At 50.4% G+C, this 18,863-nt stretch overlaps 1 protein-coding gene across 1 annotated transcript in view; it reads right to left on the reverse strand.

Annotated features, from left to right (window-relative positions):
• Positions 1-18,863, reverse strand: part of EFNA2 (ephrin A2) — a 150,307-nt gene that overhangs the window by 12,144 nt on the left and 119,300 nt on the right. Inside the window, exon 2 of the mRNA XM_030540526.1 lies at positions 16,471-16,763. Coding sequence (XP_030396386.1) covers positions 16,471-16,763 — 293 coding nt within the window. The remainder of the gene's footprint in view (positions 1-16,470; positions 16,764-18,863) is intronic.

The following is an 18,863-nucleotide window of genomic DNA, read 5'->3' on the forward strand; positions in this document are numbered from 1 at the left end:
TTCTCATTTGTCAAGTGGGGGTAAAAGTCTTTCCTTTCCCCAACCCCTTGTTGGTTTGGACTGCAAGCAATCCTGGGCAGGGGTTGTCTCTCATTCTGTGTCTGTGCAGCACCTAGCTCGACGAGGCCGTGAGCACCACTGGGATCTCTAGGGCCAGGATGTTTTTCACATATGTGGCAGTTTACAGACTATCCAGGGACGTTGCTCATGATCTGAGGTTCTCTGCACTATACAAAACCAGGTGCCACCTTCCTTTAAAGCTGCCCCTTGCAAAGCTACTGCAAAGGGTGGGTGTGTAAGAAATGCCTTTTCTGTGGCTTTTTACTGAGCGGAGAAGGACAACCGGGGTCTCCTAGGTAGAACTCGCCCTCAAAAGGCAATGAATTAAGAACAGAAGAAGCAAAATACTTGATCTGGTCTACCCAATGCCTAATCAGCCAGTGGAACTCATTGCCACATGATATTATGGAGGCTTAGTGGGATTCCAAAGGGGATTTGACATTTGTACGGATAATAAAAAACATCCACCATTTTATTGCATAGCCTGAAAATGTAAAACGGGGGACAAATCCTCAAGCTCAGAGGATGGATCAACAACTCACTCACTGGGGCAGCTTGTTCCATTACGGGATTTCTTGCACTTTGCTCTGAAGCTTCTGGTACTACTGGAGACAGGTCAGACAGACTGAGCACTGGCATGTTAGTCCCTGTGTCCCTGCCATGCTTTCTGTGCATGCAGCAGTGAAATCTTTGACTTGATCTTTTTTAGCCTTGGTGTCCTCACAGCAGCTGTTGCATCTGCAGCTCGCGAGAGGTTACTGGCAGTAGAATGTAACACTTCTCAGAAGCAAGGTCCGGTCTCTCCCTTGTGCTTTCCTGGTTCTAACCTACTTGGCTCTCAAGTCGCTGAGATAACAGGGCTTCCTACTGAGCTTCCATACGGACTGGAATCCGTGGCTATAAAAGAGGGGACAAGCTAGTCTGGGAGAGAGAATGCACATCCAGCCATCTCTGCTTGACCTCCAGCTGCTCCCAGCTCCCTTTAAGGAGCTTAAAAGTTTGAAGGCATCAATCGCATTATTGAAGTGATCCCTGCCACTTAAACCACCTCTTTGATCAACACTTAACTGGTGTCAAAAGTTGCCCGACCCCGGGCTGTGCCTTTCTGCCGGACTGTCCCTGGATACATGTTCTAACTGCAAAAAAATGTCTGCCAAGCCAGATTTCATGCTTGTTACAGACTCCTTCAATCCGAAGGAAGGGAAGGGGGGTCGGCGGGGTTGTGTGTGAAACCCCTGCTGCGAAAGAACTACGGGCGCAGTGGGTACAGGGGGCACCTCAAAGCCTCGTTGAAGTTTGCCTGAGCGGCTGTTGAAGGGGAACAGTTTGCAGTTAAAAGGGTGCCAAGTGAAAAGCATGGGGGTGGGGAGAGAAGAGATTAGGTTGGGGAGGGGGCTAAGCCGGAGTGATGAGGAGAGGGAGTGTGTTGGGTGGGGGGAAGGGTGAGAATCGAACAAGGTGAGGTGGGTTTTTAACTCGCTCTGAGACTGATCCTCTCTGACAGCCCCGACCCCAAGCTGTGCTGATGAGAAAAGCTTGCTGTTTCCTGCCTCTCGGGGTCATCTCAAATAAATGTTAAAGCAGTTTGAACCATTGAGTGAGAGTATGTTCACCAGGGGGGCAGGGCCCTAGAGTGCAGACATTCCTCCCACCAGCACCAGGACTGGCCTCTCTGCACCTGGCCCACATCCCTGAGATTCCCAGGCCCAGCCACAAGCAGGAAGGGAATTGTTTGCATAACACACAGCCAGAGATATGAGCCTTGTAATCTACCCCTTCGATCATTTTCACTGCTCTTCTCTGAGCACTTTGTCAATATCTTTCTGGAGCCCAGTAACATAAGAATGGCCATGCTGGGTCAGACCAAAAATCTGTCTAGCCCAGTATCCTGTCTTCTGACAGTGGCCAGTGCCAGGTGCTTCAGAGAGAGTGAACAGAACAGGGAATCATCAAGTGATACATCCCCTGTCACCAATTCACATCTTCTGGCAAACAGAGGCTAGGGACACCATCTCTGTCCATCCTGGCTAATAGTCATTGATGGACCTGTCCTCCGTGAACGTATCTAGTTCCTTTTTGAACCCTGTGAGTATCTTGGCCTTCACAGCATCCTCTGGCAAGGAGTTCCACAGGTTGACTGTGCATTGTGTGCAGAAAACAAACATTGTCCCAAGCAGGATCGCATTAATGCCATGGGACTAACTGAAGATGATGTTTTTATGTATGTCTCTTATCTACATTCACCACAGCATCTAAACGCTTCTTAAACATTGGTCAGTTCGTCCCTGAGAGGGAGAAAAGTGCTACTATCACCATTCGACTGCTGGGGAACAGAGACACAAGGGACTTGCTCAAGCTCAGGCTGGGAGTCTGTGGCCCAGCTGGGATGCTGTCTTGCATCCCAATCCAGTGTCTTAACCACAAAACCAGCCTTGGATTCTTTTGTAGCCAGATCCCACTGCGGCCTCCTGGCTAACCTGCACTCGGTTCTCCTCTCTCAGTCTCACTGCTTCCCCAGTTCCCCTCTGCCTTCAGCTCTACGCATCAAGAATTCATTTTTCTCTGATACGTTTTCTTGCATTTTCCCAAGCTACACCTCATGTGGCTACTGCCTGGCCATATTCCAAATCTGCGTCCCTTTGTGCTTCGTTTGTTTCTGTCCTCATCAGCATTTCATGGATTCAGAGATTCCAAGGCCAGAAGGGACCACTGTGATCACGTAGTCCGACCTCCTGTATAACACGGGCCCTGGGATTTCCCTGAATTAACTCCTCTTTGAACTAGAGCAGAACTTTTAGGGAAAAAAGATCTAATCTTGATTTTAAAGTGGCCAGTGATGGAGAATCTACCACAGCGCCTGCTAAGTTGCTCCAGTGCTTAATTACTCTATTAGAAATTTGCAATGTATTTCCAGTCTGAATCCATCTGACTTCAACTTCTAGCCAATGGATCTCACACCTTTGTCTGCTAGACTGATGAGTCCCCTCTGTTATCACATAATTGTTCCCCTGTGTAGGTACAGACGCTCTTTGGGTTACGCAAGACCCAACTTACGCAAATTCGCACTTACTGAAAAAGTTCCATAAGCCAGAAATAGGATTTTCGAGTTGCAGAAATGTTTGTGTAATGTACGGGTATACGTTTCCGACTTATGCAAAATTCGAGTTACGCAAGGCTTTCTGGAACAGAATGATTGCGTAAGTCGGGGGGCATCTGTACTTATAAACCGTGATCAAGTCACCCCTTAACCTTCTCTTAGTTAAGCTAAATAGATTGAATCTCTCACTAGAAGGCAGGTTTTCTAACCCACTAATCACTCTCCTGGCTCTTCTCTGAGCCTTCTCCAATTTACCACCCTCCTTCTGGAAGTGTGGGATCAGAACTGGATACAGACGTTGCTCCATGACCAAACTCCTCCCAATTTACTGCCACTCCTGGGTTTCATGGCAGCGCTGGTGCCTCCCTCTCTTTGAGATCAGGAATGAAGAGGCATGAAAGGGTCATCCCTAAAGGGGTGGGTGGATTTTGTGGGAAGGGCACCTGTGTTAGGAAGTGAGACCATATAACTGACTTTACATAGGGCACTGAATGGCCCCATCCAATGGGAACAACCTGTAGTTACTGCCAACCTGGGCAGGATCGAAACGAGTGGCCTTGAGCTGAAGGGTCTCTCCCCAAACTCCCGGGAGCAGGCAACCCTTTCCTCCCCTTTAGAAACTGACTCCCATCCAACTAAACCTGGATTCCTTTTCTCTGGACCTTGGGAAAAGGGAGCGGAGAAACTCTAGGGTCTGAGCGAATGGCCAGAGACCAGACTGACATGCCACACAGGGCTGAAAGCAGCAAACCTGGGATCCAGGGACCCCCGGATTCTAACCCTATCCCTGTCACCGGCTTTCCAATCTGCGGCTGCGTCATTCCCAAAGTTCCCCCTCTGCCACCCCTGCTGTGAGGGCTCCTTGGCTAGGCCTGTACACATAGAGAGCACTAGGACGTCAGCACTGCTCCCAGGCCTACCCTTCGCTGCTGCGACCCCAGCCTGGAGAGGGGAGGAGGCAGCTGACTCTGTGATGCATGTTCAGCCCCTAATGAATGCCATTTCTGCCTCTCTACGCTATACCCATGGGCTCCCCCCACGAGCGGCGCTGCCAAGCCACTGCGGCCTCCCCGAGAGCTCCGTTAACGATGTGTGTGTGTGTTTCCAGTGTCCCACCAGGACGCAGCAACCCCTTGAGCCCTTCCCCACTCCCTGCTCTGTGCCAGGGGAGGGAGCTGGCACCGAGACAGGCAGGAAATGACCCATGTTTCTCCATTGTGTGGGCCTGAAAGCCAGGAGCCGGTGCTGTGCATTTCACGCCGAGGGGAGAGGAACAAGCAGCTGCCAGGAACATAATAATCAGAGCCCACAGAAAAAGGTGAGAGGACTGGGTCTGTGTGGGTGCTTGGGCCTGTTAATGCACAGCCACCTGAGCTTGGGGACGACACATGCAGAGCCTGGGAAGAGCCAAGCAGCCCAGTTCACAGCGGCAGGAGCTCCCCTCCATCTCCCCGGCTCCCTCCCATCCCAGCAGGGGTAGGAGCCAGAGACTGGGAACACCAGGGAGGGGCCCCAAAAGGGGCTCCCCTTAAGGGCCTGGGAAGTCTTGCTCTGGAGAGTCGACTATTTTGTAGGCATTAGCTCTGCCTACCGCCCTTCCAGCTGGCCCGAGGTGCAGCCTGGGACATGCTTCTCCCACTTCCTCCTGGCACATAGGGGTGGAAACCGCTCCCCCCTCCCCACCCCCAAGGTTTGTGCAGGATGTTGTTACTCAGGGTATAGGAGTGGATCAAAGGACCAAGGCAGCAACAATAGAAATAGAGTTGGGTGGGGACCAGACAGCCCCCCTCCTCTTCCCTCCCCAAGTCCTGACAGGAGCCTTTCAAGGGAGGGCAGCCCCCCAAAAGGCAGGTTAGCAGGAACAGGTTAGTCAAATGCCCCCCAAAGATCTCGGGGCAGGGAGGGAATGAAAAGCCCCCTCTGTTAACAAGAGGTTAAGAGAAATCAGAACCTAGGTGTGTTCGGGGGCGGGGGGGGGGGTTTGCTCATCACTCCCTGAACCAAGGCTCAAAGGGGAGAGCTGAGACCCTGAAAATGCAGCTACCAGAGCAGCTCTGCGGTGCTAAGCAAGGAGAGGTACTTGAGTGCCAAGCTCTTTGTTTGCTCTGGGAAAGGAAGGAGCTGCGCTGGCTCCCATAGAGCCTGGAGGGCAGCTCGGCCTGAGGTTTGCAATGCAATCTAATACCCAGGAAACAGCAGCCAGCTCCTTAGGGCCAGGAGCCCTGATGAAACACCATCTGCTTGAGGAAAAACAGGAGCAGATTCTTAGGCCCCCAAAACCCACCCAACTTCCAGAGAGAGACCAGGACTGTGCCTGGGATACAGTCTTCCTACAAATTCTAAATAGCCACCCCTACAGAGCCAGAGGCCCTCTGCAAATGCCATTATATAGGGAGGAAGTGGGGGGGTGGAGTTATGCCTCAGACCACACCCACCTCCTGAGACAGGCTATAAAAAGCTGACTGTAGGTACAGCCAGGTTTCTGCTGTTGGGTGGGGTTGTGGGCTGCAGTGATTAGGCTGCTATTAAGGGCTGTAGTGGAAGATACATGAAATGTTCTTGCTGTGGCTATAAGGGAGTCTAGATGAATGTGCTTTGCTAGTGAAAGCTTTATTTCCAGGCTGAATTTGGTTAGCTTCAACTTCTAGCCACTGGATCTTCAACCTGTGGCCGCTAGATTGAAGAGTCCTGTACTATCAAATATTTGTTCCCCATGTTTGTACTAACAGAGTGTGATCAAGTCACCCCTTAACCTTCTCTTTGTTATGACAAATAGACTGAGCTCCTGGAGTCTCTTGCTATAAGGCAGGTTTTCTAATCCTCTAATCATTCTCCTGGCTCTTCTCTGAACCTCCTCTGATTTATGAACAGTCTCCTGGAATCGGGGACACTGGCATGAGCCCCGGTATTCTGGCAGCAGCTGCACTAGTGCTAAATACAGAGGTAAAATAACCTCTCTCCTCCTCCAGATTTCTGTTTGTGTGTCCAAGGATCATATTAGCTCTTTTGGCCAGCATTGCACCGGGAGTTTATGTTCAGCTGATTATCCACCACAATACCAAAATCTTTTTGAGTCACTGCCTCCCAGGAGAGAGTTCCCTGTCCTCTAAGTATGGCCTATGTCTTTTTGTTCCTAGAGGTGTATATTTACATGTACTAAAAGACACGCTCTGTTTGCTTGAGACGAGCTTATCAAGCCCTGCACATCACTCCGCAGCAGTGACCTGTCCTCCCTCATTTATTACCCCAATTTTAGTGTCCCCTGCACTGGAGGGGGAGCTGCTGATGTGTGAATGTGGTGGTGAAGGAAAAGCTTCATCAGTCTGCATTTTTGCAAAGTATCCTGCTTAGAGCAGAGTGCGTGGGTCTGGCTGGGCTGACATGAATCCTTTTGTGTGACGTGACCAGAGCCAGCTGTTGCCGGTGCCTTTCAATACTGCTCAGCGGCCTGCGCGGTGACATTGATAATTTACAATGACACTTATTAACAATAGAAGAGCATCGTCATCCCCTCCCAGCCCTTCAGGCGCCTGTAGCAGGGAGGGGCTTCCCTTTAGGAGGTGAGAGAACTCGACCACTGTAGTGAGTCCTTGGGGGGTTCATGCTGTTGTCTGTTCCAAGTGGCGGTCTGTGCGCCTTTCCCCCTTAACAGGGAACACGAAGATAAAAGCACGTAATAAAAATAATACTCATTGGGAGAGAGAAAAGGCATAATTGCAATAATTATCTTGGCAAAACTCCCCTCTCCAAATGGAAAATGGAATTTTTTTATGTGCATTTTAAAAAGAACTTATTTATTTTTTAATTAAAAAGGGAAGGAGAAAATTATTCTCAATAAAGTTTAATTTAAAAGTTAAAGCAGGGGAGGTGTGATTCTCCCAATTGCTAATGTTAATGGGCCTCTTATGTCCCACCCCTGCGCACACACAATCCTCTCCTCTCCAAATGGGGACAGGGGGATACATCCCCGCCTTGATGGATCCCCCACGTCCTTCTAGGTGGGGACAGACACAGCCCTCTCTTCGCCACACAACTACACCCCTCTCCTCTACAAAGGGACTCCCCGGCCCCAACTTGGATGAGGAAAACAGTTCCAATTGCCCCTCCCTGTTTGCAAGGGTGAACTAACCCCGGGCTTGGCAGCCGCCAGCCGTTAGGGAGGGGACCCGACAACCCTGGCTGAACATCCCAAGTGTTGCACGGCTCGGCACGTGCCACCGGCCGCAGCTGCCCCTCCACAACTTCCTCGTGCTGCAGCAGCCCATCTCCGGCGGGGGCAGCTGGGGCAATGTTCCTGCCCTCTTCGCTCTGTGTTGGCTGCCCACAAAGTGCTGGGTTGATTTTCATTTCTCCCCAGTGGCTCTGAAAGCTCTTAATAGCACAGGCCCCTGGCTGTCCTCCAGATCTCCTCCCCCTGCTCCATGTACTCAGAGCAATCCCCACGCACGCACCCCCTGACCCTGTCTGCCAGGGCATCCCACCAGGCACTGGGCCTTGGCTGCGAAGGGCTGAGGCTCTGGATCCGCCCCCCGCTATCCTGTCTCTGGGCCTGGGGCCGATCTCGATCAGCCCAGTATCATTCAGAAGCGACTCGATTGACTGATCTAAACTTGTGGTCGGTGAGCTCAGAACTGGGCCCTCTGCCCACCTCCCTCGCTCCAGAGAAACTGCTCAAAATCATTACTACCCCTTGGTGATTTCATTGTTCAGCAGCAGACACGCAGCCCCATCTTAATTCCCTTCCCTTGTTACGTCCTGCCAGGCACTCTCTCCATTCGAGCCACAATATCATTTTCCAAGCACTCTTTAAAAACGGTATCTTATTGCAGACATGACCATGCTCCCAGCCTGTGCTAAGGCTGGCTAGCTGGGGTGGTAAGCTCTGGGCTGCAAGGACTGGTTTAACGGTTGTCTTGTGTGCAATGGGCATGCTTGCTGGGGCCTTGATAACTATGAATTAATAAATAGAAGGTTTATGAGTAACCTGATGGAGAAGAGGGAGTATTGTTTATAATTGTTAATGGTTATCATTTAACATCTCTTACAGTACCGCCTAGAAGTCAGCTCGGTTGGGCCCCGTTACGCAAGGTGCTGTAGACACTTATAGTCAATGGCTGTCCCACTATCTTTCACTCAACTGTTCAACAATCCTGAGTTGGGTTCCCCAAAATCACAAGACTGGTTTAAAAATTGTACGTTGTTTTTTAAAGGTTGGGCTCCTTTCTATTTGTGCTCTGGATTTTATTGCCTTCAAGGCGTCACGTTTTCAAGCGTTTGTCTGGAGACGCATACTTTTGTTTTAAAAAGAAAGCTGAGATTCTCACGTGACTCCAGGAGTTGGAGCTTTAAGAAAAGCCCCAAATTATTGCAAGACTTGGTGACCCAATGACCTTGCCCCAAAGAGCTTATAGTCTGAAAGACAAGACACGCCAGGTGGAGGAGAAAAACAAGCAGTTCCACCACTTTGTCCACACAACCTGGGGATCTGCCCACTCAGACACACCCGTGCACACACTCAGAATATACTCAGTGCTGTTGAGGGTACATTCACACTGCAATCAGAGGTGTGACTGCTGCACACATAGGCAAAGCCAAGTTGCTTTGAGCTAGCCAGCTTCCTAAAACCAATGGTCAAGCCATGGCCACGTGGGCGACAATATGAACTAGCCACCTGAGTATAAACCCACCCGGAATACTGGGTAGGTACTCAAGCTGTAGGCTAGCTAGATCAAAGCTAACTCGGGTGTGTCTACACATGCCACAATCACACCTCCCAACTGCAGTGCAGACGTACCCTGACAGTCCTGTCCAGCCATCTTCTCTGCCCCCTGGTTCTGTTCTTCCCTCTGGATCTCCTCTTGTGCTGGGCCAAGTTCTGGTGCTCTCACCCAGTTCACATCCATTATTACTGTAGTACAGGAGGACCTACAGGTCCCAGGTGTGATCAGGGCAGAAGGGAAACAGAGGTACCGAGAGGCCAAGCGATGTGCCCAAGTCACCCAGCAGGTCAGTGGCAGAATTGGGAATAGATCCAGTTAGTTCATTCCTCCACTGCTGCCCTCTGCCCAGCTGCCACCTGGGGGTGTCACAAGATGCTGTGCAGCCTCAAAACCTGGAGCAGAAAGGTTCAGGCGGGAGCCACGTGCTGGTAGGTGGCAGGATGCCTGAAGGGAGGCAGGTCCCAGATGGAGTGTCCACAGCCTGCCCCAGCCGCACGGATAATCGCTGTTCGCTTAGAGTCCCACCGTTGAATTCTGGGACTCGTGACCATCTCTTGATATGCAGCCTGGCCTCCACCCCTGCATCCAAACTGAAATCGTGGAACGAGGGAAGGAGTAAAAGGCCCTGCAGACTGAACTTTTAGCCCTTATCTATGCTGGGAATTTGCCCTTGTCACAGTCATCGGTAGCCAGCCTCTGGCATAGCAGTGTCAGTGCAAACCTCGAGTGCAGACAGGCTGGGGCCAGACAGCACCAGGGCGAGATGTGGCTTGTAGCAGCTTTGTCTAGCCACGCTAGGGATTTGCAATCATGCCACTACACTGAGAACTGGCCGTGGATAGCTGAAATCCCCAGCCCAGACAAAGCCTCCGAGTCACCGGCTATTTCTTACCTCCACAGCCTAAAGGGACGCAGCCTAGCTTCGTAAGAAACCACGCAGTATTCTACTTCGTGTGTGTGTGTGTTTGTGTGTGTGTGTGTCCGTGTCCGTCCACCCCCTGTGCCGGGCCTGTCTGCTCCAGAGGCTTGTTTGCCAGCGGGAGACTGAAATGTTACCGAAAGCTCCAGTTCGTAGTGCTCATTTGTACTGTACCTGCCAGCGCAGACAGTGCTCATCTGTAACGTACCTGCCAGGCCCCCACTTGCTGCTTTCTTGTTACGGGTCCAGCATGTCTCATGTCATTTATCTGTTTTCAGCAAATAAATTCTTTGCAGCTTCCAGGGGATCTGATATGGTGGATAAAGGCTGGGACTCAGGACACCTGGGTTCTCTTCCCAGCTCTGCTTCTGACCTGCTCTGTGACCTTGGGTGAGGTCCTTCCCCTCTCTGTGCCTCAGTTTCCCCGCCCACCCATTGTCTATTCAGATTGCTCTGCAGCAGGGACTCCCTCTCCCTATGAGTCTGTGAAGCATCCAACATAATGGGGTTCTGATCTAGATTGGGGCCAAATAATTAACCATAATGTTTAGTGTTGGAGCCAGGTCACATGTCTGGTCTCCCCCAATCTTGCAAAGTTCCCCATTAACTTGACTTTCCTATTTCAGCCCACGTATCATTTTCTCTGCCTGGGGTCCCAAATCACCTTCCTTTGGCTTAACAACCTGATTACTTCATCCAAGTACTCCTCTCCGACTGGGAAAGATGTGTCAGTCTCTCGGGCTCTTCTCTCCTTACCCACAGATCTTTGTTTTAAACGGATTAACAGGTATCCTAAACTGAAACCAACAGGGGGCTGAAATCCTGAAGCATCTGATCTCTGCTCTAGACTCCGCTCTGATTGCCAGGCATAATGATTTTTTTTTCCAAGGAATGATACAGCACATTGTCTTGATTGTGCCGCACCCCGATCATGAACTAACCTCCTGAGCTGGGGAGAGACCAAGTAACCCAGTTCCAGATCTTCAGAACGCAGCTGTAAATTCTGATCCAATACGAATCGGCAAATGGGTCTCACCATTTGTTCGTGTCCCCAGCGCCAGCTCTTAACCTTGACCCAGAACTGGGAACACAAAGCTTCATCTCTCTGCCTGCGAGGTTAATGGAATTCCAATTTGTGAGCTCTAGAAGGAGGTAATTTCTCTTCTTTCATGTCTGCTAAATACGGTTCCTCAAAGAGGCATAATTTCTAATGTTCCGCATGACATGAATTCTAACTGGTTTAGCGATGATCAGTTTCACCATTTACTCCTGTGTAATCTCTCCCTAACGACATTAAAAATAAAATAATAATAAAAAAAACAGAATAAGAAAAGAGAGTTGTAGACGCAGTGACTTCACGAGTGACATTTTATGGGGGAGGGGAGAATGGTAATTTAATCTAGATAAAAGGAACAAATTAAGTGGTTTCCAAACAGATGCTTTAGAAAAAGGGGAAAAATAATAAGAAAAGATAACGGGGCTGGTAGTTCCCACACAAGAGGAGAAGAGCGTCTGGCTTCAAATGACACTATCAAGTGCTTTTGGGTCATGATTTTTTAATTTTAACCTTTAATTGCAAAACTCCTGGGGTCCGATCCAAAGCTGCGAGAATTGTTTCACCGGCTCCAATCCGCTTGCGCTCAGGCCTCATAATGCAACTTTTTCCCTATTTGATTTTTGTCTTGTGTACATCCACTCAGGAGGCTGAAAATTTAAAATGGGCCCGATTCTCCTCTTGCTTGGGCCCCGATCCTATACACGTGTGCTTGGCTTTAAGAACAGGAGTTGCCCTGTGCACTGCAGTTAAGTCGCGTGAGTAAAATTCTGCATGTGGTCAAACACTTGCAGGATCAGGGCCTTGGAGCGGGGTAAACCAGGAGAAACTCTGTGGGCTGTTTGTAAAGGGCCTGTCAGGGTGCTAACTGCTGGAAACTGGGCTAGGCTGTAACTCCAGAGGTGGCCAGACCTCCAAAAGGAGTGAGATTCATGAGAACGTAGGAACTGCCAGACAGGATCAGACCTGAGGTCCACCTAGCCCAGTGTCTTTTCTCTGACAATGGGTAGCACAAGATGCTTCAAAGGAAGGTGTAAGAAATCCTGCAGGAGGCAGTGAGGGGATAACCTGTCCCCATAGAAAGTTCCCTCCTGACCCTTTTAGTTAGGCTGGCTCATGCCCTGAAGCATGAGGATTTATATACTTAGCTAAAAAGTTTCACATCTAGGATGATCTATTCAAAATGGCCTCACTCCAGTCCCCAGGCACGTGCTTCCAGTGTCACAAGCCAATGCAGCCTCAGCTGGTCTCAGCCATTTTTGTGGTGTGTAGGGCGAGAGCGGTCCCTAAATCAGCTGTGCTCTCTATAGGGCTGGTTTGGAAATGGTAGGTAGCTCCCACCCCAAACACCCTAATTTCATTGGAAATGGTTCAGTTAAGGTTTTTGATATTTTTTGTGTGAAAATGACAAATTTTCAGTTTTCATTTTCTGAGGCCTAGGGGAAAAAAGGGGGGGGGGGAGGGAGAAAAAGGGGAAGAACCTCCAAATTATTAAATAAAATAAATGATTTTTTTCTAATTAACAATTGAGTGATATAAGCTTTTTCATTGAAAATGTTTTCACAGACCATGAAAGTCCCTGTAAGTAGCTGCTGCCATTGTGAGTTGTACTGGGAAGGGGATGAACCGGTTAGTGTAGGTCAAACTGCTATGGCACAGCTGGTAGGATACTGCGCTGGGTGCCCGCTGAAGCTTCTGAAGGTACATCTACACTGCAGCTGGGCAGAAAGACTCATGCACTAAAAATAGCCGTGTGGCCGTCGTGACTCTGGCAGAGCCTCGGGCTGGCCCCCTGAGCTCAGACCTGGGGGGCTGGGTGGACCCGAGGCCCGAGCTGCCGTCCAAGCTGTGGTGTCCACCCTGCTGTTTCAGCATGCTAGCTCCAACTCCACCAGCACAAGTCTGTCGCCCCACCCCGGGAGGCTCCCTCCCAGCTGCGGCAGAGATATCCAGAGTGGTGGAACCGGCTCCCCGAGCTGTGCGTGCGAACCGGTGAGGATGCACAAACGCCGAGGGTGCAGGCCAGGTGGCTTGTGGGCGGGGGCTGGGGGGGCAGATTTTGCACTGAGTGCTGGTTCTTTTTTTACGACGGGGTAAATTACAGTAGACGCCTCGGCCCTGAAGAAACAGGCGCCAGAGGCACCGGTGAGCTGAAATCTGCTATCAGCCACGTGCGTTTAATCCAAGGGAAGCATAGGTGCTGGAACCGGCTTGAAGTGGTTTCCATTATATACAGGCTTAATGGCTGAAGGGAAGGGACAGGAGGAAGGCGAGAGACAGCCCTTACTACCACCGCCTTGACGACAGACATGGGGGAGCCACATAACCCTTTGACCCTTCACCCTCTCCTGGAAACCAAGGCCTCAGCCTCTCTGTGTCAGCCAAAACTCTGCGGCTCTGGCCAAGGGGGAAGATCAGCCTCCCCTGCCTTCTCAAAGGCCAAATACGTCCCTGTGAGACCGTACCCCCATCTGCTGGTCCTTGGAGACCCACCAGCCGTGACAGCACTGGGGAATATGAGATGGGGGGGGCCGGTTCGGAACTAGACCCAACGGACGCTCTTGACTCAAACTCCCAATTTTAGGCCACTACGGGTGCAGATGGAATTGTCCAGGCTGGAATCAATGGAGTTCCAGCAGGGATCAGTTCTGCCAACTGAACTAGGGACTCAGTGGCCTTCCCCCCTCGCCTAGGCCCTCCGCCTTCCCCTCCGAGCGAGGAGCCCTGGATGGAACCTTCTCCTCCGTCCTAGCCCCAAGCGCCGTGCCTTCAGTTTGGCTAGGTGTCCCTCTCTGGGACCCTAAAAGAAACACAGGATAAAAGCCCTGCTTCTAATCAAGATGAATGGGGCTCTGTTAAAACAGAGACGTAAACCAGCCTCCCCATTGGGTGGTCGGGCGGGTAATTATAGTCACTTGATTATTTTTGCTTGCTGGGAGCCCACGGCAGGGGAGACCCCCCAGGCAGCTTAAGCTCTGCATTTTACAAGGCGAATGGTCCATGGGGCGGGAGCAGAATGAACTCTAATGCTCTCATCCCTGGCTTTTTGGGGGAGGAAACTCCGGCTCACCCAGGAGCCTCTCCGTGTGTTCGGGTTTGGTTTACTAATTTTCTGAGCACTCAGCTGGCCCGGATCTTACACGAAGTCTTAGTTAATGCCAGCTTCAGTGTTTCAGATTCCGGCATGATCAGCAGAGAGTAAATGGAGTTGCTGCTTTAAACCACAATAAACCCTCCGTCACCCAACAAAAATGGGTGAGCTTTGTTCTGACCAGCAGTATAGCCTTGTGGCTGGAGTGCTGGACTGTAACTCAGGTGACCTAGGTTTTAGGCGTGGCTCTCCTAGTGGCCTGCTGGGTGACTCTGGGTAAACTTTCTTCCTCTGTGCCTCAGTTTCCCCATCTGTAATATGAGGCTAATGCTAGTGCCCACCTTTGTAAAGCACGCTCAGGTTTACTGATGAAAAGTGCTATGCAAGAGCTGGGTATTATTCACTGCATGGAAAGCTGCTGTGTCCTGGGAGAGGCAGAATGAAGGCAACCGGAGGACTGTAGGCACGCTCACCCGCAGCTGTGCTCAGAGTTAAGAAGACTGGGGCAGTTCACACCTCTTGGGGTTCTTGTTTCAGGACCTCTGCAGATCCAAGCAGGCAGAGGTTATGCTGGTCCCAGGGGCAACTGACATGCTCTTAGCACACCGACACAGCAGAGTCCAGTGCATGGAAATAAGGAAGGCCCCATCCTGAAGGGAAAGGAAGAGCCCCAGAAAGATTTTAGGTCTGGGATTACCGTACGGCCAGCAGACCAGGGAATCATTCAGAATTCTTCCTAGAATGCTAAGGACGGGTCCATTCAAACCTCACCCTGGCCCTTCACCTGAGCCCAGCCCGTTAAAGTTAACGAGAAGGCTCCCATTGGACCAGCCCCCTAGGTTTTAATGTGACCCAGATTTCTAGTCCAGTGGAGGTATGAATATTGGACTGGGGAGCCATTGATCCTTGACCTCTGATACTGGCTGTGACGTTGGGTGCGTAGTTCTGCCTGTCTCCCCACAAAGGGCTATCCAAGTGCTCTGACAGTGAAAAGCACTAGGAGTTATTCCAGATTTCATCTGAGATGCTTGGAGCCAGATTTGCGCCGCACACTCTGGCTCCTTTGCACACCTCTGGTATTGCAACGCAGCCATAAAGCAGGGTTTAGAAGCGGCCGCTTAAGATGGCTTCACAGCTGCTTTGCATCACCGGAGCGGCACAGAGCAGACAGCATACGTCCAGCAGAACCTGGCTCCTGCTTACTGTTCAGACTGTATTTTCTGTTGGTGGTTTCTTTTTCTAAAGGGAATTTTAGCCTTGCAGGAGGGAAGAGGCCCAAATGACAGGATTTAACCACAATGCTGCTAGCTTCCCTGCAACGCTACCCCCATCCTTGCACTCTGCCTCCATAGCTATGTCTTGGGAAGATCCACACCTCCTTATCCACCCACAACGAACAGTTCCCTGATCAACCACGGGCTTCACTTGAAGGGCTGGGTCTGTCACCCCCAAGTCAACAGGATTCCCATGTGCTTGAAGTTCATCGTGTCCATATGTGCTTTGCTGGGACAGCGCCAGTGTTCAGCACCTGTCAGGATGGAGCCTAGAGGGCCCTATCCTGGGAGATGCTGAGAGAACTGAGTACCTCAGAGGAGGTGCTCTCAAGGGATCTGGGCCTGGGATTCCATGTGGCAGCCAGTTCTCTAAGTGTCATTAGACCCAGAACCAGCCCGTCTCCATATAAAAACTCCATGTGCCTGGACAGCAAAATCAAGGCAAAGGTGAGTGCGGTGACAAAGCAGAGAGTTGGAGACACGTGCCTGGGCCAAGCTTTCAATGCAAAGGAAGGCAGGTGATCAGCTGGCCTCTCGTATGAGCTCCGGGTTTGACAAGAGCACCTGGGTTCCTCATGTGATGGGGTTACTTCCTGATTATTTGAACTCTCTGGCTCTTAAACAGTATTATTCACTTGCGTACAGACTCGAGCCTGTAGCCTGACCTCTGCCTTAGCAATGTTTTTTTTTCTGTTGGCATAGATATGTTTTTCAGTGGACATTTCTACCTAGAGCAAATTGTCACAGCCCTACATGAATCTTTGCATGGTTCATTTTGTGGATTTTGTGGCTTTACAAGTGATTTCATAAAACCCCAAGTCAGCAAGGAAGCTTAACATCGTCGCAAACCACAGCCAGCTTGCGGCGTCATGGCTGTGACTTCCCGGTACGCAGAAGCCACTTGAAACTTCAGAGACAGAGCTCGAATTGTCCTATTCCAAAACTACATCCCCCCGCCACCAGAGCTGCTAGACGGGACACACAGCAGAATGGTTCTGACTGTATCCAGTAGAGGGCAGCGTTGCACATACCCACCCTCCAGCTCAATTCAATGTGCTTCACGTGGCTGCTAAGCGAGACGCTCACACTGAGCCGTGTTAACCGCTCACCGTGCAAATTTGCACGTTCTGCACTAGGCCTTCCATCTGGATTTTCAAGTCACCCTCACCCTGTTAGGAACAGGCATGCACCGCGGCCAGGGGCCGTTCTCCGCGAGGGGGCAGGGCACAGCCAGCCTGCAGCGTGGGATACTCACAGATGTAGTAATACTCGTGCCCTGGTCTGAACTCAAATCCTAGAGAGAAGGGAGTGAAGAGCTGGAACTTCTCTGAGAACTTCAGGGGCCCGTTGGGGGAGTCGGGCCTGTTGCACTCCCAGCGCTTGAAGCCTTTCTGCCGGTGGTCACAGGAAGCATGACCCTCATAATTGACCATGTACAGGATATACCGCTCCATCCTGTCCACCGGGAACGGGTCCTCATAGTGAGGGCAGTAGATATCCAGGTAGTCGTTGATGCTCACTTCCACCGTGTAGTCCCCCCGATGGAACCTGCGGGGAACGAAAGGAGAAAGCGGGGGTGAGAAGCAGGCAAGGACCGCGGCGGACTGGCCAGCCTGACACGTGTCAGCCAGAACACCAGGTTCTCTGCAAGATGAGAGATCGGGTGCCCTCAGCAGCACAGCTTTGGATGTACCTGCTTGGCACTGTGGGTGCTTAGCACCTGTGACTCTCAGACCCAAAGCAGTGTAACCCTTCTGCCCCTCTGAGCAGTACGCGCTTCTGAAAGATTTCTAGGTTAAGACACACGCCCAATGCTGCACAACAAGTCAGCAGCAGAGCCAGGAAGAAGACCCAGGAGTCCTGGCTCCCATGAACCGCGGACTACACACCTTATGCCAATGGGATGCTTCGGGCATAAGAAATTCAGAAGTGACCAGTGACTCCAGGAGCCTGACTTGGGACACCTTAAAGGGCCCTGATTTCTAGACAATGCCAAGGTCCTACCCTCTGAAAATTACAGCCCCCTTTCAGTATCTCAAACTGGGCACCAAAAAAATCACTAGCCACTCGTAAAAATCACTAACCACTTGTAAAAAGCTAGACCTTAAGTCCTGACTCTCTGCTACTCTTCTCCTTCGACAGGCACTGGCAGCTGTGCAAAGTGAATGTAGAACACAACCATGCTGATTCATATCACACTAACTCAATATAAACAAAGGCACATGGGGCCAAGCCTGGGAGAACTGGGCCCTACATTTTTCCCTTTTTCTTTTTGGTACCTGTAACAAGCACAGAGAACCTATCTCTTCTTTTCTGATTCTGCCCTTCGCTGTGTCAAACCAACCACCCCCTATACAGAGAATAAGGGTGTGACGTTAGTGACGTAATCTGTAACTGTATAGATCACTGTTGCAGCCACTCATATATTTGCAGCAAATACTGTACAAAGGTTGTCCTGTGAGGGATCTGTGGGAAGGTTACGATTTGCTGGGTATGATTATGCTCTGAGCCATTTTTGTAGTTGAAGTTATGAATATTGGCTCTGTACTTGCATATCAATGTGTTTTGATTCTAAGTAGCTTTAGTAAAGCATTTGGTCAGCTTCTTGAGAAAGGAATTTGCAACTTAAGTGCCCAGTCAAGAAACACTCAACTGACAATGGATTTTGGGAGAGGCTGATTCTGGGCATCTAAGTTTTCCTGGAAACAAATGATGGTGTTGGCCTGCAAACTGAGTCAAGCATGGACATGTGACTCCAGACTCCATCTTGCTGCTGGGATTTTCCACAGGAAGAACAAAGAGGTGTTGTCCCACAGGCAGAGAATATAAAAAGGCCCTGAAAACTCCTCCATCTTTCTTCAATCCTGCTTCATATCTCTGGAGGAACTTTGCTACAAACTGAAGCTTTGAACAAAGGGCTGAATGGATGCACTCCAGAGACTTGATTTGTGCCTGCAGTTTATTCCATCACTACTACAAGTCTGAACCAAGAACTATGACTGTGTGTAATTGAGTCATTCTATTTAACCAATTCTAGCTCGCATCTATAGCTTTTTCCTTTTATGAATAAACCTTTAGATTTTAAATTCTAAAGGATTGGCAACAGCGTGATTTGTGGCTAAGATCTGATTTGTCTATTGACCTAGGTCTGGGGTTTGGTCCTTCGGGATCAAGAGAACCTTTTTTCTTTTACTGGGGCATGTTTTCATAACCATTTGTCCCCATAACGAGTGGTACTGGTGGTGATACTGGGAAACTGGAGTGTCTAAGGGAATCGCTTGTGCTTAGCCAGTGGGGCAAAACTGAAGTCTTTTCTATTTGGCTGCTTTGGGTTGCCTCATTAGTAAAGGAACCCCAGCCTTGGGCTGTGACTGCCCTGCTTTAAGCAATTTGTCCTGAATTGCTACTCTCAGTTGGGCCCCACCAGAACCAGCATTGTTACAAAGGGAAACAGACAGTAAAAGTTTTGCCCTTATCCAGTGCTTCTCAACCTAGAGTTCAAAGCACTTTACAAACATTAGTTAATGCAGGCCTGCACAACTCATAAAGCAGGGAGGGCCATGTTACTCCAAAGAAAACAGTTGAGGGCTGAAACCCCCCAGCGCCGTCAAACCCCCCACAGAGCTGCCCAGCGCCCCCCAAAACACA

Source organism: Gopherus evgoodei, chromosome 22, assembly GCF_007399415.2.
Source record: "Gopherus evgoodei ecotype Sinaloan lineage chromosome 22, rGopEvg1_v1.p, whole genome shotgun sequence".
Taxonomy (NCBI): domain Eukaryota; kingdom Metazoa; phylum Chordata; order Testudines; family Testudinidae; genus Gopherus; species Gopherus evgoodei.